General features: G+C 39.7%; 2 protein-coding genes across 7 annotated transcripts in view; one reads left to right on the top strand and one right to left on the bottom strand.

Annotated features, from left to right (window-relative positions):
• LOC128881644 (arrestin homolog) overlaps nucleotides 1–16,666 on the bottom strand; it is a 53,449-nt gene extending 36,783 nt beyond the window's left edge. For 2 of the 6 annotated variants that reach the window (XM_054132913.1, XM_054132918.1), the window contains exons 1-3: nucleotides 16,251–16,666; nucleotides 8,470–8,894; nucleotides 6,962–7,125 (exon numbers count right to left, since the gene is read on the bottom strand). In XM_054132913.1, coding sequence (XP_053988888.1) covers nucleotides 6,962–7,125; nucleotides 8,470–8,559 — 254 coding nt within the window. In that variant the 5' untranslated portion in view covers nucleotides 8,560–8,894; nucleotides 16,251–16,666. The other 4 variants (XM_054132914.1, XM_054132917.1, XM_054132915.1 and 1 more) reach the window with 4 other exon arrangements.
• LOC128881652 (14 kDa phosphohistidine phosphatase-like) overlaps nucleotides 1–24,215 on the top strand; it is a 124,883-nt gene that overhangs the window by 89,137 nt on the left and 11,531 nt on the right. The gene's annotated exons all lie outside the window — the stretch shown is intronic.

Raw genomic sequence — 24,215 nt, 5'->3', positions numbered from 1 at the left:
AGTTGCAGCATGGAGAAACACGAGCATCGATGCTAGGTGTTTATGGCTGGTACCGTTAATAAATATCTATGTATATCAGGTTCGTACGTAGGTAGGTCAGAACGAGGCATGCATAATGCAATCAACGCAATGTTTTAATTAACGACGAGTTATAATTGTCCCATATGCGATACGGAAGAAGTTATTTCGGTTGGTATTTAATATTAATTGTGATGTATTAATACTGGTTACGGCGTACCGCTGCTTTTCGCGATTGTAGCGCGTAATTGTCTGAAAATACACGTTATTCGTTTCGTCAGATGAATCGTACCATCGATTCCGATGTGTTCAATTATTAGAAATTCTCAGCTTCTAGCGAACTAAAAAATATTTGAATCAAAACAAAATAATACACAAATTGTACAGTATAATTTACGCGTAACGTTACGTACATCACTGCATATTTTTTTTTTTATATATATGTATATATACACATCGTGAACGTTACAAAACTCTCGACGAATTAAAGAGAAATATTTTTTCTCTCGACTGGAAACAAATGAAAACCAACATGCCGCGACGCTGACGTAATTGAGCGAATAAATTCGCCAACAACGGATCAGAATCGATCGCGACACTCCGCGGATAGTGCGCTTTCAGAACCATCTGCTGAAATATTTTTTTCACCGATAAAATGGTCGAGTGTAACGCCTCGCGAGTTTACTGTTCATCCGAATGGAAAAGCATCGTCGCGTCCTCCCCTGTTAATTTCCAGTTTCGAGGTACGTCATAACCGTTGAGTCTCTGTGATTAATAATTTCGAAATTCGAACGCGTGGAACGCCGATACCTCGACATTTTCGGAATCCTTTGAAATCTGGACATTCGAGCATCCGAAATTTCAGGGAATATTATATTTCAGAATTTCACGCTCACATTTCCCCTCCTTGCCTGGCTCGATTTTCGTAGCGTTGGATGTTGGAAAGGAGCGTTTGACTGGCGTTATACCATAGATGAGTTCAGACGATCATAGTAGTGTTCTGCTAGTTGTTGGTACCAAATTTCGAAAGTTCAGATCAAGTACAGTGCTATCACGTTTAGTCGCCGTCGAATCAGGTCGCCGCTCCGCCTCGAGTTATAAATATTTTTGTTATTTTTCGCGGGACAAAGATCGTCAAAGAGAAACATGAGAGCGACGAGAGCGAATTACAACTGGAATGCATTGCCCTTTACTTACTGGCGGGACTTGTAAGTCCCGTCAATTTTCTCATGGTGCTGTATCAATTAAACCCTTTGAAACCTATCGCGGACTTCAAGTTCACTTCTATAAAATTCGTTTTTAATTGTTGGATGGGAGCACAAGCTTTTTTCCTTTTGGAAGCTTCTTAGAGACAACACTATAAGATGATATAAGACTTAGATGGACGCCTAGATTTTAAAACTTTTGAGAAAATCAGTAAGTAAAGGGTTAAGTTTCCCATGTCTGTGACTTCATGACACGTAACTACTATTTAATGAGCGGAGCGAGCGACCTACTCTTTTTGCCCTGATCCTCTTCGGTTTCTAGACAGTCAGCAACTTAACGTGGTTTACTATACATTGACCGCAAAAAAAAATCACGAATAGTGCCTCGAAACTGATCCAAAGGACGAGTATCCTCTTAAGGAACATCTAGTACTGTTTCTCGAGACCCTGGGGCCGCTACAGTAAACATAATTTTCCACGATAGCTTCTCGTGGCAATTGTACCGCGGGAGCTTTCGTTAATGGCTTTCGGTGTTCGATAACGACGAAACGACCGCAATCGAAGGGATCAGCGTCGAATAATTCTCTGGCTCGGCTGCTGGGAAAACAACTTGGCCGAGTACGTAGCTGGAATGCCGACAATTTTCGCTCGTCGAGGGGGGTTTCGGGGCGCATAACGTCGGAGACAACTCCCGTGTCATCCATATTTATCAAGGGGGCCTCTCCCATGGGCGAATGTCGCTCCGTAGCCCGAGCTGATTCGTCAGGACACGTTCGACCTTTCTTACTCTCGATCGACCGAGTACAGGTTCAATTTCCTACACCGTTTGCCAGGTTTCAATTTACTCTCACCGCCTGCTAGGACCGACCCCTGCGACGGGTGGGTGTGAATTGATTAATTCGTCGTAATTAATCAGCCGCATACCCCTCGATGGCCGTCGTTAACATCAGAACTGCCAATGTCTGTTTCCAACTCGTGACCGCGCTCAGTGTTTGTTCCGATGCTGGATTTGTCTGGGAAACGCGCGATTCGTCCGTTAAACGTCGCTTTGGAGAGTCGTGTGCTACGGATCTATCGCAAAAAGATAGTCGGATTTCAAACGAATTCGACGATAACGAAATGCGCGATATTCGGGGCAAAAAGGGTGTCGTGTGATCTGCGCACTTTCGGTCAAATTCCTCGTTGAATCAATTATACTAAAGTCCGTTCCTCCACGGATGTCCTGATCAGAGTGGGTCCAGTTTCCTAGCCAGAGGCACGATGAAAGCGATTATATTATGTAGTTAAGAGATTACACTCATCTTGTGGATGTGAAGTAGGTCTAGTTTTCGAGAAATTAATAGGCTGTTGCATCAGAAATGTCCGATTTTGTGGGACATCTGTATCTTTTGTGAGAGTCTCACTTTAGCAATAAAACAAACGATCACGTGTATTTAATATATTTAAATAGGTTGGATATATATTTAAGATCTGATTCACAAGCACATAACGTAAGAAACACTTAACGTAAATTTATAAAAAAAAAATTTATAATTCTTGATGGCGATTTTCGAAAACTTTGATAGAAGCTTAAACCTCCAACATTTTATCCTTTAACACACAAGTATGCATTGCTTTCGCAGTGCAAAGGTATTTTCGTTCTTCCAGAACCCGATTTTCATTAAAAATACATGTCTTGTCCAGTGTTGGTGTTATTTTACTGATCTAAATTTGAAATTTAATGCAAAATTCTTTCTTATGGATATATTATATTCTTTGTAGCTACGAGAGAAAGATACCGTCCTCTCGCATTCCGTTTCATTTCTATTCAAAGATTCCTATCTTTCGTGTTATATCGTTCGTCGGCCTTAGTATCCCCAAGATAATCTTTCAGGTGAAATTCGATCCATCACGTTCGCGGACTGATATCCCAGCGGAACCTGGTTTCGTACATTGATGAGCCCGGATGAGCCTCAAATTAATTAACCTCGATTATTAGACAGTCGACCGATACGAAGATTCATTCGTGATCGAATCTGTAGGCGGTAAATAAGGTCTCCGGTAATTTTCTCCCTATCGACCATTGAAATATCATCCATAACCTCTAACATTAAACGTGGTATCCACTCTCGCGTGGCCCCTAATTTCTCGCAATAATTTCATCTCTGAACAGAACTTACTGCCTATTATCGTTGAGTAAACATCGCGAATGCGAGATTTGAATCTGCGAAGTTGGTTTTCTCGGTTCGATTCACGGTAAGGATTGGGGGCGTTTAATTACACAAGCGATTGGTGCTAAGTAGACAAAACGAACGTTTCATCTTGTAGCCCTGAAAGCAGATCTTGATTTAACGCTGGATTTACGGAGCTTTGAAGTATCTTTACCACATTGTCTCTTTTTTTATGTTCACTTTCTAACATCGCCATTTTTTATCATGATTATGTCTATTACCTAAGTAATTTGGATGTATGCTAGTCTCCTTATGTGAATAAATGTCAGCATTAGCGTTTGGCGAAAAATGTAATTTTCTTCATGAAATTCGTGAGGTAAAAATGACCGTGCTCCACAAACCCAGCGTTAAATTTTTATACTGTAGCCGTAGCTCGAACAAAAGTTTCCCTTTCGGTACCCAGCACTTAGCGTTTTTGGATCCACTCGCCAACTTCTATTTTACAGTGGTCAAGGTACTATAGGACGTCTTATCGATCATTTTGTTCGTGGTTTTATAGGTCAACTTCATAGAGAATTCGTCTGTCGGATGTGTTCCGTCAACATAAAGAAGTTCTGTGTAACCGAGCACCGAAACCACAGTAAAAGCTCACGAAACGGGATAGTCTTTCAGCGACAAATCCTGCGAAAGGACCGTCGACTTTCGTGGCTTTGGCATATTATCGTCAAGGCAACGTCTACATTCGTATTTTCAATACGCCGGTTCCAAAGGTTTTCTCGGTCAACGAATCGCGTCTACGCATTTTCTTCTCTCAAGCTTCCCCTCTTTTTCTTTATCGATGTTTCCCGATCGAAGGACGCGGAACGAACAATAGCAGAAAGGAGAATTCCATTCTTGCGCTCCCTTTTGAATTCGCCGCTCCCGATGCGGAGTCCTTTCCAGGGTTTTCACGCGGAAATTGCGTGTTAATGGAATTGTGAGCTGGCCGTGATTGAATTTACGTAGTTTCTCGATGATTTCTCCCCCGTGGCCATCGATGCCCAGAACGGCATGTGCTCTGATTTGTAAAATCGAACGCTTGGAAATCAAAGATGATGAAATTTATTTTTGGAGGAATGGAATAGTACACAAAAATGTTTTTAGTACACCTCAACATTCTAGGTACTTCCTACATTTTTGTTTTACAATTATAATTATAATCCGGTGTGTATTTTAACAAAAAAAAAAAAAAAAAAACAAAAAAAAGAAAGCATTGTGGTTTAAGAAATATAATATTGGATATTCGAAAAAGTTCGTGGCGTTTTGCGCTCAATCAAGGCAAGAATGCTACGCAGGCTTATGAACAAATTTGTGGTTTTTACGGATAAAATGATCTATCAAAAATTTAATGTCACAGATGTATCACGCTGTGGTCAACCAATCACAGAACGATGCGACGAAATCATGCAAATGATTGAGAAACGCCACGAACTTTTTCGAATACCCAATATAAAATAGAACACTGAACTTATGAAAAATATGGCTTGGTGAAATTACTATGCAGCTTGTAGCCCAAATAACACAGATGTTACGTATAACACCGATCTCTCTTGCCTATTCAACCCAAAGTCGTAATATAATTGATTCATACTTCATCGTGTGCATCTGTACATAAACAATCGATAAAGTTATTTACCCGTCATCTAAAAAAATTTGTAAGGTAACTTTATTTATCAACCTGTCATCCCTTCGTGACCCTTTAGCATCATCCGTAACCTATACACTTTCGCGCGGATATCTTCGAAGCGGTCATAAGCACTCTATAGTGCACATGACACGATAGTATACGTCGTAATCGCTCAAGAGGTTAACTGAAACAGCTGCTACAAGTACTGCACCATTCCGATTCTCGCAATCAGCTCGCAGCGACTGTTTCACGTTAACGTCGATGATAATCTATAGACTGCGGATCCTATGCGTTTGTTATGCATGGTAATATGGAAAGCGTATACAAAACGTATGCAGAATATGTTTGACAAAATAATATAACGATATTAATATTACATTCTGCATAAGTGTGTACATTCTGTGCACGTTTAGCATACGTTTTCCATATTCCGTAAACCATAAGCGCGTGGACCGAAAATTTCTATAAATTCTCTACAAAATTCTTCAACAAAGTTCTTCTACAAATACGCCGTGTATATTTAAGAAGATAAGGATTATTTTATATTATGGACCTCGAGCATTAGCGTTAACACTATAGATGAGATTTCTGTTTCAATCCAATTTTGTTACATGCATTTTCAGAGGTATCGAACAAACCCTCAGGGGCTGTAACGGTGTTTACAGTTACAGTACGGGCTTAGCAACCCCGAGGTACCTGTGCTAGAGGGGGGCCCAGCGGGCCCCAATAGATGAAAAGTAAGAGATACTGTAAACAGTATTAAAATAATGCAAAAGTCATGTAAGACGATGATAAGAAGAATGGAAATAAGCTAGTAATAAGTAAGCAGTAGTGCAATAACTTTCTATAATAAGTTACGCACTTAAATGAACGAACAAACGGTATCGAACGAATAAGGGTATAAATTTTGAAAATCTAAAATAATAGGTCCCTTTTGCAATAATTTTCACACTATGCATTGTATCTAAAACGTCTCCAATAACCCAGTAATTTAAAAAACAAGTCCACAAAGTACATGACCCAAATTAAAAGTCAATAGGCTCACAATTTTTCAAACCACCCTCGCGTTAATCCAAACTTGTATCCCGAAGCGAACAAGTTATTAGATATCAGTTTAGAGGCGTCGACTTCAAGTATCCTTTAGGGATTTATTACGAATAACCTGTTGCTTCGGTATAAACAAAAATTCTCGACCCTATTACCGGAAAATCGAAGGATTAGCACCTCCCCGCAGACTGCAGACTTTCTATCGGACGATAACTATCCGCCGAGTCGGCAAGAAAACAATCGGCATGTGTGCGGACAGCTATAAACCGCCATACTGATTAACAGTTGGCCGATAGATTAGTTTTAATGCAATCGTGTAGCCCATAAAACTTATTTATCGGCCGATACCGAATCGTTGTAGTGTGCGCATTTACATATATTTTCATGCTGATTAAGAACCCGGTCAAACTATCGGCCGATAGAAAGTCTGCAGTCTGCTGGGGCTCTTACTATTCTATTAAAAAATCGAATGAAAATAAAACTTGAAAAGAAACATGAAAGCATTGTAAAAGTAGTTTACGTGAACAGTTTCAGTCACGCGGTGATTATTGATCATAATAAATAAAACAGCATTTAACGCCAGTGAAAGTGGGTGGCCTGCAGCGTACACGAAACGCTTCGATCGTGGCGCTTCTACGTCATTAGTTTAATAAATGCTGACCATATACTTTTTGTGCGTATTTCCCTGATTTCTGGAACGATTGCCACGGGAAACGGCTGTCTTGTCCAGCCGTTTTTGCGGCTGACGCACGCGGCTCGAATAGGCGCGGCTGCGATCGTAAATCGTTGCGAACGCCGTGGATCCCTTCCGGGCAGGGCCATCGTCGATAATATTACTCGACAGACGGGGATTACAGGGAGAATCGCGTGCTCACCTGTCGGCTTGCGTGTCGGCAGGTTGCAGCTGTGGCACCGATTGCGTCTGTTGTATTCTCTGGGCTTGGCTCTCCGTTCCTGACGTTTCTTTCCTTCCGTTTGTTGCATCTTTGGTCGCAGTCTCCTCGCAGCTACTCGCATCCCCACACTTTTTCTTCTCCACCTGTGACAAAACAGGATGGGAATTTGGATATTTTATTTTATCGGTGGTTTGTAGTCGCATGGATCAATCTAACGGGTTAGAAGATACACTGTAAAGACGATTGCGTGATACAGAAAGATATTTTTAACACGTTGATCGCGACGTCACCATATATGGGTAACTGTGCCTTTCACTGAAGAATGAAAAAAACGAAATCTGAAATGTAAAGTGTCAAAGAAAATGAATTTGAATAAATGATAAATCTTTGATTATGTAATTTTCAGTAATCTGTAAACAAAATTTAATCAAAGTAGTAATTTTCAAGGGTAGGTATTAGTCTGGCGGTCAACGTGTTAAAAGATTTCGACCCTTTGCGCTCGAGAGTAAGAATCACCTCTCGAGTGTAAAGGGTTAAAAGCTGTATGGGTGGTTCTTACCGGAGTGGATCTCATATTGAAGTGTATTCTAGCAGCGGAATGTATCTGATCACAGTAATTTTAGCGCTCGGATTTGATCCTACTATCTGGTTGACGTATAGCTGATCGATGGGTATGGACTGGGATGTGCATACAGAGAGAAACATGGAGTACCACTTATCGGTAGAATCATTGAACAGAGGAGCACGCAACATTGGGTTTTTTCTTTCGTAAAAGCTTGTTTTTCTTTTTAGCGATCAATTTGATGTGATTCTATGTCTAACTGCTTTAGAGCTTTATAATTATAATACAAAATATATATGAAGGAAGAAAGAACAGAGAATGAGTAGATCGAAATAAAGGATAGTTAAGGATGGAGGTTTAACCACGTGTTAAAGAAATAGCGAGGTACAATCAGAGAATTCGACAGAGTGAGAGACGGGAATGGATAGAAGGGATTCGGCTCGCGTGCTGGGAGAGCCGTTGGCACGAGATTCAGGATTAAGTTGTATTATGTTGCGTGGATACGAAGGTGTGTCGTGGTGGAGAACTTTATACACTAGACAACAGAAGTGTAAGATCCATATTTGCGTCAGAGTGAGCCAGATTCATCGAGTAGTAGACGTGATAAATAATATAACCAACGTGGAAAATGCGAGACAAATTAATATAAAAATAAACTTGAGGTCACCCTTTCTTCTCTGGGTCAAAAAATAGATTTTTTGTTTGTTGATATTTTTGATGCACAAGATCTTCGAAATATTTCTACCAAATTGTGTTCAAACAATTTCAAAATTACCGATGACAGGTGTAAATTTTAACAGAATCTCGTGTATACGTTTATAAATGAATGTACCAAATTTCAAAAGTCCTATGTGATCGCGAAAAGGGTACCCTGTTAAAAAGAGAAAGAAATTCTGATAAGCAAGCAAGGCGACAGGTCTCATACCGTGATAGGGTAGAGAGGAACTTGTCGTTCCACGGATTCCGATGGCACTTCCTTAGCTTCCGGTTCCGTGTGTCTCTCTTCCTCGGCCATCTTCCCGTGGATTCTTTCGTCGGGGCCACGGAGGCCCAATGAACGACACGAAACAAAAAAAAAAAGAAAGAAACCAGTCACGTATCTCTTCGCACTCGATGGGAGACACTCGAGGGTCTTGAACGGAATCTTCGACTTTTCCTCTTCACTTTCCTTTTTCACTGGCTGTCGCCCGGTTTTAGGCGGCTCGTTTGTCTCATCGCGATTCTTCCAACCTGTTGCCCGGTTAGTCGGTTCGAGACGACGTCAACGGGTTCTCCCGAGTACGCCGACGCAAAGGAAACGCGCGGAATAAATACCTTGGCTACAGATAGCCACCGTCGAGGAGTCACGACCTGACGATTGATCGATTGGTCAAATCGTTCGATTCGACCCCGCGTAATCCGAGAAGGGTAAATATACGCTAATGTTCGCAGGAAACTGACCTTGTAGGGGACAGGCTTCGAATAGTACAAGGTATATAGTACCTAGTTGAGCACATTTTGTTAAATGGATTTGTTGGATGCAAATCGGAAAATCATTTTTATATTTAACATTATATATAATGTAATAGACAAACATGCATATATAATTTTTATGTATATTCTATTATTGTACAAAGTTAAATATAAAAAATGATTTTATAATTTGCATCCAATGAAGTTATTATAGCATCATATAATAGATTCGTTGGAATAGTATATCTTGAGTTAGTACATCTATCATATACTAATCTAATATGTATATAAACATAATTCAACAAATTGTATTATTAAAATTTCTGCGTACTTCGATATGATAATATGTACAGTAATGATGAAACAACGACACTGTGAGTTCTTTTTAATTTTATAGATCTCGAAGAATTACGTTACAACCTGTAGACGGACTCGTGCGATGCCCTCGCTGTTATAGCATTTACAGAGGCTTTCCCCTTTTCAGTACCTCTAGAAGCTCCGCCGTATCTCTCATCTCGTCAACACCTTGGGAAACGATATCCTCTGAGCCGACTTTTTATTTCAGAGAATGAATAAACGTCGCGTGGAGCTAAATCCCGTGAATAAGTTGGACGCTTAGGGATCGTTGTTTGTTCTCTCGCCGGAATTGTGAGTGATAAAAGGGAGACTTACGCGTGGACTAGGGATGGGGAATGTGTCGTCCCATTATATAGTTTTTTTTTAGATTAAAACGATATCTTCTCGTGCATTACTCGTTTTGTTGATAATAGAATTTATATTACACAGGTGTGTTCTCCATTTTTAGTCGTTAACAAATAGTCTATGACATATTAGATATTGGCAATAATTAGTAAATGGGCGTAGTTCCCACATTTCTTCTGCTAAACGTTATTCTTTCGATAAGCTTTTTTTTTCAATCGTAACCGAAAATATTTTCAGTCCACAAATACTTTCCAAGCTTCACAACTGAAAAAATAATCTTTCGTTGAGTAATAAGGTCCTCTCTAAGTACATTCGTGTCTTAATCTCTGGTCTCTCAGGAGTTAGCCGTCTCTGATAAATCCGATATCGTTTGAACTGTCAGGTTCGAAACGCGAGCCGATCTCTAAGAATCCTCGAGGATGCTTCTTTTCCTCGGAATTTCGCACTGTCCTCGTTTCGCCTTCTCAAAAGTATACAGAAATAACAAGTGTAAAAGTTCACAGAGATCGGCAAAATGAAATGTTGGGATTGTAATCGATGCAGACGATTTTTAAAAAGAAAACACAAGGTCTTCGTTGTTAGTTCCTCGTAGCAGCCATCAGTGGCCGTCAAGAACATTCGCTTTTACGTCATCGTTATCCTTTATTCGAGACGATCAAGGACGAGCTTGGAAGATTCCTCTTTTTTTTATTACCCATTTCAGAATACCTCGTCTCGATTTGCAGTCGACAACAGAGCCGCGAACGGTAACGCGAGATGCATTTTTGTCGTCTACGGTATGCAAACGTTTACGTATCGATCCTGGAAGCCGTTTAACGACGTGCTGTGTTTGAGTTAAAAAAAGAAAACACAGTCATTCTTATCGAGTACATAATTAATTGTTTCATATATCTCTTCATCTACTTCTTCGACGATTTCTTCCTCTGTTTCATTTTCTATTTCCATACTTTTACGTAGTGCACGATCTGAACGCTTAAAGAATAAACCAAGCAACAGCTTTTATGTAAACAGAATTATCAAACCGTTGAAAACTTTTGGAAACAGATGCAAGAATAGATTTTGTGTCGCTGTATCGCATTAAAGTCGGTTCCCGCGGTGCTCTCGATTTGCATGGAGCACCTCGTAAATCACAAGGGAACATTTTCAGGCTGGCGTGATGCCGAATTCTGCGAGAAATCGTATCGAGCAAATCCATTGTGTATTTCGTCACGCTCCAACTGACTTCGGAGGGGCCGTGAAATTGAACGTAGCTCGATGAACTTTTCGTGACTTTTTCGTGTCAGGAGTTGTTTTTCACCGTCTAGACGGATCGAGTAATCGTCGGAATAATTTATCACGTTAATCCACCGAAGAACTTATTAACTAGGCTTACGGAGGTTCGAAGCAACTTCTTTACATTTACTTTCCAAGAACTTTTTCATCGCGTTCGTATTTGTTACCGAAGTAATTTTTATAGCTTGTCTCTTTATGCTACTAAAACTTGGCGTAAGTGGTTAGCAACAAATTTAAATTTCTGTCATTTTCCTTGCTACCTACACAAAATATGGGGCTCTAACGACCTGTGTAGATGGTGTGGGGAAAGGAAACACCCAGCCACGTCCTCTGCGAATTCCCAAACCTAATAGGACACCGCTGGAGGTGACTGAGAATAAAAATCATCGACAAACTCTTAATAATAATAATAATAATAATAATAATAATAATAATAATAATAATAATAGCTTGCTTGTGAAATTTGGAATGGGTTGAAATTACAATGCTCCATAAATGAAGCGTTATCAAATTACCTATGTGATCTCGCGAGTAACCATTTCTCACTACCGATGATCGAACTCGTTGACCATTCACGCGTCACAGAAATTTGTCGAAACGCCAGATCGACTTCCGAGCTGGACAATTTGATGGTAGAAAATTGCAAACAAGGGAGGTGAGAACGAATCGCTGGTTTCAATCGGGGGAAACAACGGATTGGAAACAAACTATCGCGTTGCAGTAGCGACAACGGATTTTCCCGTCCCCGGGAGGGCTGCGGCAATCTGTGCGGCGCGGCCGCGGAAATCGACGGTCGCGGTTTCACCGATTTAATTATCGCCGACGCCTATTCGCCTCCCTGCGATCCAATATTCCTTGGCGTAAGCTGTCGAAAGGACGTACGTTGATTTGAAAACAGTGGGCGAAGACGAGTTAGAGAAAGTTGAGTGGTGAAAGCGTACGATTGAAAAGTGCACCCTCTCCAAAGTATAATTTATATACGCCATCAATTATTATCATACAGTTTTTCCTTGCTAAATTCTAATTTTGATGTGTACTTATTGTAACGTTTAATGATGTTAAAGTTTTGAATGGGATATTGAATCTCGTAGGGAAACTATGGAGTTATTTATATAGAAAAGTTTGAAAAAATAAATGGTATAATATTAGTGGGGTACAATGAAGAAATAGCTAGTGTCGCGAGGTAAATAAAGTTTTAAGACTTAAAATTTTTTGTTTGTTTGTTAGAATTGATGAGACATTAAATGAAGTATTCTGTGACTGAAATTTATTAGTAAGTTCGTAATTTTGTTTAGATCTAATTGAGAAAGTGTCTACGCACTTAAACGAAACGTGCATTATTACAAATAATAGTGCTTGTAAAAACTGCATACGGTGGCTGTTTCGCAAGCAGAATAATTTCAAGAAATTAAAACTTGAGATGGCAATCAAGACTGCGGGAATGGGGTTATCTCGAGGGAAAACTTTACGTTGACAAGCCGACTAACCCTACGAGGGAGACGAAATTAATTTAATATCGGGAGGAATGTTAAAAATTGTCCTGCAGAATGTTGCGAAAGAGCTAGGATTTCCGCGTTCACACAGAACGTCGGTGAAGTACACCACCGTCCAGCCCAATTTTTATGAAACTTCTCAGATTTGTAAAGCAACAAAGTTTAGAGGGTGAAGCCATCCTCGAAAGTTCACTCTGTAATACTAGCTTGGAAACTATTAGGCGACTCGAAGTTTCTTCAAGCAAATTCTTTATGGTTTCTGGCGGACCAGTAAAAAGGGACATATAAGAAACGACATAAAAGCACTTTAATTGGGATTTATCATTTTATTTATCTTTGTTTTAAATTCACAATTAATCGATGGTATTTAATCAATAAACCTGTACTCTATAAAAGGAGAAGTTTCGTTTATTTAGAATCGAGGAAACTAAAGTCTATGCTTTCTGTTTCACAGATCTGTCTTACTTGGAATATGATCAGAAATTCTTAATGGACATGTATTGAAATGGTTGCCGCATACAGTGGTTCGAATGACTCAAACTAGATATTTTCGCAGCTCGGTCAGAATCGAATAATGGTCAGCGGATGTACCATGAAAAATATTTAGTCAATGGATTAACCTCGTTTTTACTAAATCCCCGAATATCCTTGCCGCAGCTTGATGCTCTTTCTGTGTCGTTCGAAACTCGATTTGCCCCCCAACTAACGATGATATGTTAAAATAATCGTGGAAAGAGGACTAACTTCGATCGTTACAGAAGACCATCAATCAGACTCGTGCTGTTAGATCCAAAATGAGAAAGAATACAGCGTATATTCTAACGTGTGGAACTTACTCTACAAATCGATTAAGAGCAGGGAAGCACTGGCAAAAATTAAGTAAACAAATGGAACTTGAATAGTCCCAATCATAAGATACTTTCATCTTCGTTACTCTAAATTTTTGTTTAGACAAAAATTTTGCTCGTTTCTACGACTCGGTTGAAATATATCGATGCGCTGTCAGTTGTTCCTCGTCGTCTATTATCGACATAAAATATTGCCCATTTCTGAAAGAAAGCCACGAGGAATTCTTTGTTCGGCGAATAAAGCAACACGTGTCATTTGTCGTACGGTTACGAGTAACGCGCTCGTTGCACAAGCCCTGCTATTTATAAGTCATTACTACATTGTCCTTTGGGTAAGTGCACGTAATACCATCGGCTGTAATTCGATGTAAAGCATGTCTTGATTAACCGATTGTCAGGTAAACACGTTCCCATACACACGGTGGGTTAATTATCCGTCAGTCTCCCTCAGAACACCTGAACGAGTCGTATAATTAAGCTGCAATTGTGAGGCAAGAAATTTTTCAACGACGCATAATTAGACATTGACTTTGCATTCTAACTTCTATTTTATGATCCTCAAACAAGTGAACATCGGTAGTTCGAACTTTGGCCCCGGTGGTACTGGAAAATTTCTAGTAATTGGATAGTTATTTATCTCGTTCTGTTAAATTGCATTCGTTCCGATCACCCCCTCGTTCTTATTTCTTTCGCGGGAAAGTTTCCACGTTTTTGCTGTTGGCAACTCCAATTACTCGAAACCATCGATGATTCCATTTAACGAACTAGTACTCTTAGAAAAGAAACGCGGGATGCTCTTTTGTCCAGCTGCTTCGATAGACTCTAGTCAAGTTTTTAACAATCTTTCTTTTTTTTTTCTTTTGGCCAATGAACTGATTTTTGTCCATTGACAGTTTCTGATTTAGTATACTCTAGTTCAGTGATTCTCTTCTATGTTTCATACAGTTAGATAATTCGTATAAATTTGTGATCATTTTGAACAAACTTCGACATTTTTAGGTCAGTCAAGTTGATATTTATTCATTTACAATTTTCCGCATAGATCAAATAATAAATACTACATCAGATATTGAAATAAAACAAGAAAAATTTATTTCACGAAGCAATTTCATTGTTCTTCCAAGAAATGAATTTTTGTATGTTTGGTAGCTTGTAGTATAAAACTTTGCAATATTCTTCTGTGGCGTATCACACACACCAGGTGGTGGAACCGTAAGCGACCTAATAAGGCATGCTTTTATTTACGGGTTGCCGTAATGTCCAAATAAATTTTAAGGAGAACAATTCACTGGGGATTGGGGGCGACTGCAATTAATTACGAATTAATTCTCAATCGCACGCCCCGCGGGTACGGGCGACTAAAATCGCAGGCTAAGCAGACTCGCCTTGTCGCCGGACCGATAAATTATTCCTGAAGAGCAGCGCGCCCCGAGTAAAATAAATGTCTAAATCCAGGCATCGCGGCTTTCATAGTTTTCGGTTCGTCTCGAAATTCTATAAGCCGCTCCACGACTTCATTCATGTTTCATGAGCTTCTTGCAAGAACTCGACGCACTTCCTGTTGCGACAGTGACGCCGTTGGAGTTATCGATGCGTACGCGAAACTCCTGACTATGTACTTTGCATACGCGCTTCTCTTTTTCTATTTTACCCGTGATAAACAGTCGTGCCACAAAAATGTCGTACTACTGAAAAATATACGGCGAACGCTTGCTCCGCGACGAGAGTTATTCTAATTAACTAATTTCAAATTGCCTCGAGCATTTTGTTGTTTTTGTTGCTATGTATACGAAACGTTTTCAACTCTGGCGATCTGAGTTCTCTAATTTTTTAAATTTATAACAGAAGGAAAGTTCTTGTTTCGACGCAACGAAAGGAGGATTTGAAATAATGTTGACATTTTTGTATTTTATGCATTTGTTCTTATATTATGATCTATTATTATTATTATATATTATTATATTATCATTGGTTATTAATTCTACGTCACTTGTTTTACAATTCAGGTGTCGAAGCTACTCGAAAATTAGCCAATTATAACATCCACCTTCAGCTCTTTCTTCTGAGACTATTATATTATATACCAACACCCTCTTTTGCACGACTCTTATAACTGGATTTACGCTTATCTTGCGTGGATTCGAGCGTGTTTATATTGTTCGGTACGCTCCTCGAAAAGAACCAGGAACATTACGCAATATTTCTTTCTTAACCCAGATAAAAGGTTTCGATAAAAAAAAAAAAACTGGTACGTCTCATTTATTGTGCCATTGTCAACGAGTATTGGCGAACTAAACAATTTAATTTAAATACGAATGTTCTCGGAGTGCTTTTGGTAGTTCTGGAGAAAAGAAGGAAAACCTTGTTCCTCGAAACGATAAACAGAAATCAATTTCTTAAAATCAACAAAAGACGTTTCGACCGTTTGTACTATTGGGAAAAATGAATGAATGTAAACTGCAATTCGCATGTCTAGTAACGAGACAAAACATAATATTGAATCGTATAAATGCGTATGTATACAATGAAATTTTAATAATTGTATCAGGAAGTCTGAAGTATTTGTATAACGTTCCTTCATGGATGTTTTCTCTCGGTACTATTTACACTCACCTTTTCAATAATTACATGTCAGTACCTGAATATAGTCCTCACGTACGAGGGTCGAAACTAATAACAAACCGATTTCATAAATATCCATAAAATATTTCAGTAAACGTATCTCTCAAACATCTATAAGAAAGCCTGATCCCTTCGCAGAGAGTTCATGACTCTGCTTTTTAAAGGGCAATTGAAACTACTATCTCAATTATTCTCCGAAGCCTGCTCCCTAGGCCAGAATGCGTCTTTGTCAGAAAGATCGGGATCGGTAACGAACGATTTCGCTTTCAATGCCAATCCTGTCGTAAACCGAAACACATCTGGCTGGTTTTACTTACAGACACCGGGCCACGAGTAGACGGATCACTGACACCCCACGCCCGCGTAAACAAACGAACCAAACCTCGGCTTGACTCCCCCGATCACGTTCGGATAGTATCTGATCGAATCACTAGCCCGAGGGACGCACAATTTCCAAACTTTTCCCGCAGGAGACGCGGCACGGTCCTTGGACCGATTCTAGGACCTCGACCTTGACTCGATTGACTCTTCGACGATTCGTCCTGTATCCTGAGTTCAAAATAGCACCAAGAATTTTCGTCGATCGCGCACTTCGTCAAACAATTCCAAGATTAATTGGAAATATTTTCGGTACTTGGAAAGAGTTTTGTCGTCTCGTTGCCCGAAGCCGCGTTTAGAGTCGCGAACGAGTAGTAAAGCTCGACGATGTGCCCGACGTCCGTCGTCTAGCACGTCTCGCCGACTACTGAGGCCAACCGACGCAGGCGTCAGGGCGCCTCTGTTGTGCTCGCGAGACGTCGTATTCTGGGGCTTTTCGACGATGGAGACGCGAGTTGGAGCCGAATAGTTTATGGTTTTCCCCTCGGGCAAGAAAACAGTCGCGATTCTTTAGAAGTTAAGGAAGTAGTTGTCGTAGCAAAAATTGAGGAATTTTTGTTGAAGATTTAAATACATATTTTATTTCAAAACAATGGGTGGTTTTACAGTACAAGTATCGAACTTGATATTTCAATTCAAGATATATTCGAGTTCTCGTTAATTCAAGTTATATTTGAAAATTTAGTAAGATATAGATACCCTGGATGGAGTACGATTTTTTCATAAAGTAAACAAGAGAATTTTGGCTATAAAATGTTGTCGCGAAAATATTTTTTTTAAGTCGTATAAGTCCATTCCTATGACAAGAGAGAAATACAACGATATGATGAATTTACTGCCTTACATATCACCTATTTATCATGAATACACATATCATTCCTGTAGGGTTTTTGGACTTTGATAAGAAATGCGAAAAATAAGATTGATTGACTTCTTTTGAACACGTTGATTCCGATATTCTTATCTGTACTGAATCAATAGGTTGGTCGTTCAACATATTTAAAAAGGGGCAAGATACTTTTTCGATAGAAACTTGCTATTTTATTAAGGAAAAATTATAATCTCAAAGGTCTAGAAATAGGATTTTTTAGTAATACCGCTGCCATTTTGGTAAAAATCCTACACTAAAGTCACTTTGAGTATATGGCACAGCGAAGCTGCAACTTCATCGCAGAATCTATACGGTAACCATTTCCTGAACGATATTCTATTCGAGCTGAAACGTTCAGATTTTCAGCTAGCTAAAAATCTACACTCTTTCGAGCGCAGAGCATGGGAACTTAAAGTTCGCGATCTCGATGCCTACCGTGGAGACTTAACATCGTACCTTGGAGATTCCAGGCTGGCGTGACGCTCTGAAAGTTCGAGGTCGCGTGCGTGACAACGGTGTCGTCTCAACGAACCGAGAATATCGCGCGAAGTCGATTAGCTCTTTTCCCCAGGCTGCCTGGGACCCTCTTTGCTCGCTCTGTTCACCCTCGCCAATGCCATGGATAATTATCGATTCCCCTGGTAAACCGAAATACTGGGAGATCGGTGTTTAGGCATAGCCTCACTTTTTATCGGTGGCAATCGATCAAGTCGCTCCCAAAAAACGGCCCGAGCAAATCCAAACACCCAAGGCTTTTGTTCGGAATCGGTAGAATCGATAAATGTAAACAAAATTGCAACATTTACTTCTCGTTGAATACAGAGTCTTTGATTGTAAAACGTGATATATTTATTCTTTGGAACTTTCATTCATTGTTGATCATACTAATTCCTGTAAATGTAAACAAAAGTTGCAACTTTTGTTTCTCGTTGGATAAAGAGTCTTTGATTCTGAAACGTGGGGTGTTTATTCTTTTGGCAGAATTTTCATTCGGAACTGGTAGGACCAGTCCCTGTAAATATAAACAAAGTTGCAATTTCTGTTTTACATTAACCCCTTGGCGTACTTTGACGAGTCTCACTCGCGATGAAGATTCTGGCCAAACATTTGTCGAGCTAAATGGTACGGGAAAGGGTTAAACAAAAATTCTCTACAGTAACGTTTTGATTGCAAAACGTGGCAGACCTTCATTCGTAATGAATTTCTATACCCGACATTAATAAATAAATACCATTTTACATTGTCAATGATCATTACTGTAAATTACGGTCTGTAATCATTAACAGTCATGTAAATATTGCGATTCAGTCATGTTTATCGAGCTCCGAGTAACTCGAGGCACGGGAACGCTGTTCCATTTAACCCTTAACAAATTCAGGTCCGATGGGAATGAACGTAGTTGTCGTTTTCCCGATGCATTTTTGGGATGGCTTTTCAAACTTTTCGGGGCGCGGTATCGGGCCGTACAGTACGCGCGATTGTAAGTTATTGCGGAATTGTAGTCACGTAGCGAGTGAAACAGCTTTTTTAATCGATGCCGCGCGGCGACCGCTCAAATTCGCTCGAACACGCTTTATCTCCTACCTGCAGCTTCGTTTTTTTCCACCTTTATTTTCGGCGCTCGACAGGGGATGGCTGCAACGCGCATGCGTTAAAAGCGACGAGACTCGCAAAGCAAAAATTACATACCATCGTAATTCACTAACGGGAGAATGTTACTTGTCTCTCGGTCATAATTAAATCAACCTGGCATGAGCATCGTTGAGAACGCATTCTGGAGCAGTCTACGAATCTTGTAAGTCAAGAATTCTCAACGCGGATCATCTTGTATTTCACAAGAACCGCGAATGAAAGATCCGAAACAATGAGAAGATGCAATCTCTGAGTAAAGCATGAATGCCTCCTAAATAGAACGATCACGTTAGGTGGTGGTCGTGTAGATTAATGATACTTAGAACGGGGCGACGAGTAGAAAAAAAATATTGAGAAACACTGTCGTGAACGATGTACAAACGATATTTGCGGTGCATCTTGAATTTTGCGACGAAACGCGTTCTACGGAATCTCGTTGGTGACACTGAAAAGCTTGATCAACCCGCGACATGCATAATTCATCAACATGAAGAGCGTAAGTGAACGAGAGCACGATCAAAGGTCGGCGTATAATGGATACTGAATATGGTATAGAAGTGTAAAACAGGATTGTGCAAGGTTAGGATGAAAAGATTGACGGTGGATAATAATAATGACAATGAAATCCTATCCAACGATAAATCTAATAGTAAGGCAGAGATGATGTTAACGCTTTAACGTCCGCACGTATACGCGGTCAAATATCGCCAGAGCCCGGCTATAGATTTCAAGAAATATTATTAAAAAACTTGTGCAAATTCAAGAAATTATTCAACATGTGCTCCATAATTTTCCTGGTACACAACTGTAGTGTACCCAGACGGCATAATTTTAATTTAATAAATCTAGAATTAAAGACAGACAATAAAAGAATAATTAGCTAAAATCAAAGACGTACCGATGAAATACGAAGCCAATAGCGATACACACACTTGTTTACATTCATAAATCATCACACAGTGTGGTACTGGCCAATCATTTTCGGCGGTAGGATCACACACATGTTGTGCGAGCGAACGTTAAACTGTTAATAATAACGATGCAAGGGTTCAGTTATATGTCATATCGAGTCAAGTTTCATTTTATTATTTATTTCAGTAATTAATTCTAAATAACTGGCGTGTCTGTGAGATGGAGGGCTAGAGTAATTACGTATGCCTCGTCATTAAATACGAGATCCTCTTCACGGACTAACTCGTGACACCTACAGGAATTCTCCTGATTATGTTGTATCACGATAATCCTCTCAGCAGCGATGATGGATGCGGATCAAGCGTCTTCAAATAAACGTCAATGGTGGCATTGTTGCGTGTGATAAGCGAACACGTTTCGATTGACACACGCTTATCGAAAGACTGGTGAGCACTCGAGGCGATAAGATCCTTTGCTTGGGTTTGAGAGAGCACGTTAATTCGAATTCGGTCAAGAAGACGCAATTCATTTGTTATTCGTCAAATTGAAAGCTTGAGCACAATAAAACGTGCAAACATTAATTCTGTGCCTTTCTAGAATTAGTTTATGCCATTTATTTGTAGAGACAGACTAGAGTTATGTCTTATCACACGTTTGCAGCCGTCAGCTTGTCATTAATCGCGACAAAATATCCATCGAAGGAAATCTTCTAAATCAAGGAAAAATATAGTAATCTTTACAGAGAAAGCGTGAATTATCAGGGAGTTTTGAAATCATTTTTTTACGACCACGAAATCGATCTTTTTGAGGGAAAGAACAACATGTATAAAATCACCAAAAAAAAAGTTTGTTTGTATTTAATGCAATTAACCCTTTGACGACGGCAGATTTCGATACACACCGGCCGTATCAGACGGCAAGAATTGAGTTACGATGAGCACCAAGAACGGCGAAGTTTTGGATAGGGATGCATTTTTTGTGAAAACATATTTCAATAACCAAAGAACTGAATTTCCCTACATCGAAACGATATTATTTATTCCTTTAAACCGAATTTGTATAACTTACGAATTTAACATTAACGTACAGTTTGTCGCAAGACGTGTTAGAAATTTCTAAGCGGCTATAGGCGCTCACAGTCGTGAAGGAGTTAAAACCACTATACATAGAGTAATCCCAACAAAACGTAGATATTGCTCGACAAAGATGTCGTGTTTCGAACTTTTACGTCTGTTTTCGACCGTGTTGATATGTCGCCGGAGGAAAGTTCGGGAAGGACTCTACTCGGTCGAGTTCGCCGCGAGCATTGATTTCGTGCATGAGTTTCGCCGACACTTTTCTTGGAAAGTTGAAATTCATTTGTGCTCGAGAGCATCTCGCGACGCCTCGAGTCGCAGATATTTCATTATCGACTCCTCGCGACCATGGATCGGAAACCTCGAAACTCGATGCAACATCGTCGCGCTGAATAGCTCTCCGTGCTATGATTGTCAAACTTTCTGGAAGCCTGCGCACGTGCTGGTCGGGTCCTGAGATTAATTTAACTGGGAACTTGTTCGCCGACTAAATTACACTGGGGACAACGCGGACGATAACGGAACGCGCGATATCGTGGATGACGCTTTGAATAATTTCAGGACAAATTTGCAATTAATTAGTTTCTTGCTAAATATTTTCGAAATAAGCCCTAAATGTACGAGCAGGGCCCGCTCATAGGAGCCAAAAATCTTTCGTATTTCGTTGTACAGACTTAACGCTAAACCTGCCAACAGTTCACTAGTCTTTATAAACGTTACATCCTTTCCAATCGAATGCAGACATATTTCACATGGTGGTAAAACAAATTATATCTTAAATTAAAGAAAAGATAATATTTATATCTCACTCGCATCTTTCGCATTTTTTGTAGATTATTAGGTTCTCAAAAGTACATTCTCCACCTACTTAGAAACATTCGACTTTAAAGAAATCTAACGTCTCGTAGAAAGAACTATCGAACGAGTCACCGTAAGAAAAATTTGAAAAATACCACACGTTACGATACAGCAGATATATAGTCGAATATTAAGGATACTTCATTGGCCATTTTTCTATCCCATTTTAGCAATCCTTCACGCAGGGACCAAGCGGGCGGTCGATTACACCGTGAAGTATTGCCATATGAAATCCAGTGAATCATTAAGAAAGTAGTTTCTCACGATCGCACAGTTACGAGTACAGGCCATGCATCGGTTCTAAATATACTACCTATATCCAATCAGCTATTGCTGTAAATAGAACAAGCAACTAGCAGCCATTATATTACTGACAAGGCATTCATTAATTCCTTTCAATTTCTCTTCTGCCACGAATGAAAAAGGGTTGAATCCTCCGATACTTTACTCAAACAATCCCACGTGTACTTACATAAATTGAAGAGGTTACCTCGTAATCGTTCACCAAGGAAAAATGATGTAATTACTTTACAAAACTAACAAATTTAATAAAGTTGAAAATCCTGCAGGGGAGGGAATTTTTCTTCGCTGTTAGAAAATTGAGGAGGATATTTCCTCTTGGTAGAAACGTTGTCTCTAAGCCACCCCCTCGTCTGTGGGTACAATTCTTATTCTCCATCTCTTCACCACCACCACCACCACCACCCCCAATCTTCGTTGAAGATGTATTTTTTCGATATCATGCTGCGCAGGGAACCGACTCGAACAACGACGTACATTCCTCTTGGTACGGCACACCTGTTATTTACCGCACCAGTAAGAAAATCTCGCCTGGATAAGACCTCTTAATCTTCGTATTGCGACGGTGAATCTCGTCTCCTCTTACAAATATTGCCCCGGTGGATGTTTCCTGGTGTTTCACGGTTTCACGCCCGTAATAGGGTGTGTCGGTGTACAAATTAGCTCGTCGCCCGAGGATAAAACATTTTTTTTTTACTCGTGTACCACAGTCGTAAATTAATCCTTGGACCGCGGATAGCATGCAGCAGGGTTTACAAGGGACCCTCCGATGAAAAAGCTGAGAGGCTTTCCGGCAAATATTAATATTGATGCGACTATTAGTGTCTAAATCATCCAAAATAAACGCGAGCTGTTTCAAGTCTCGAGGCATAAGCAGAATCGCGATTTGTCAGAGAATTGTTTGTTGTTATGATGAAAAGTTGCACTTGGACGATTAATCCGCTTCGAATTTCACATGGAAAGTTACAGGTACTAACTATTATCTATATGATGGGCATTCGAAAAAGTTCGTGGCGTTTTGTCGCTAGATTGATGTAACATCGTACCTATATCTTTGTTTACACGTAACCTATTGGGACATACTAGATGTCATTTGGAAGGTTACAGTTTATACTACGGATAGGAAAAACAGGTATCAAATTTCTTTATGGATTTAGCAGTAATAATGTCTTGAACATGGAGATAAATAATGAGCAAATTCGCTACATTTTACAATATCACTTAGATCAAGGCGAGAATGCTACACAGGCTTGTGAAAAAATTTGTGGTGTTTACGGACAAAATGCTGTATCAAAATTTTGATGTTAAAGGTGGATCACGCTGTGGTCGACCAATCACAGAACGATATGATGAAATCATGCAAATGGTTGAGAAACGCCACGAACTTTTTTGAATACCCAATATATCCAATTTCATTTTTGTCCAAGCCTTCCAATTAATCCTAGGAAATCGACTTCGTTTGTGAAAGTATCAATTGGACAATTGAAATCTGATCAGAAATCTCCGTAAGCACGGAGTTAAATTGAATGCACAAAACTGATTCTATAAAACGAATATAATTCATTCGAAAGTAGTTTAGAAAAACTAAAAAAGTCCGTAAGCGCATCCTTTAAACGTACATCCAATTAACGGGATGTTCCCACCAGTAGCCGATTCATTTCAACACCCACACACGAATATTTCCCGTGTATTTGCATTGAAGATGTTCCCTCGCCGTGGGTGTTGGTCCAGATGGTAGTTGGAAAGAACGAGATTAAAAGTTTGCGTAAGCTGCCCTCTGGAAAATAAGCTGACGAAAGTTAGCGTTGAAGCATCGGTAAGCTTTTAGTCACGTAATGCCGAGGAGACATGTATTCGGTTCAAGCTTTCCTTTTCCCATTGAACATAGTTTAATTTACGATTCAAATTCTAATTAATAAGAGACAAGAGATTAATAATCTCTTATTTGTCGAGTAACAGATGAGGGGATTAAACCAAATTTTGGTAATTATTGGCAACAACAACAAAAATACGATGAGAAGGTCTTCGAGAGTGTTTATTTTAAAATTGTTACCTAGATAAGAATTTAAAAAAAAACCATCCATGTACGATGCTTTCCTACAACGTCGATTTTCCTCGACATTGCCTCTCGATCGGGGTTCGATAGCAGACTCGATAGCGTTCGACGTTTCCTCGCGTTGGCGCCATAAAAAGTAATCTTGTCGATGAGAAAATCGCCTAGTGTACCTTGAACTATTTTCAAGTATTGATAACGC

This window comes from Hylaeus volcanicus, chromosome 8 (assembly GCF_026283585.1).
Source record: "Hylaeus volcanicus isolate JK05 chromosome 8, UHH_iyHylVolc1.0_haploid, whole genome shotgun sequence".
NCBI classification, from domain to species: domain Eukaryota; kingdom Metazoa; phylum Arthropoda; class Insecta; order Hymenoptera; family Colletidae; genus Hylaeus; species Hylaeus volcanicus.
This window is presented reverse-complemented; position numbering and strand designations above follow the sequence as displayed.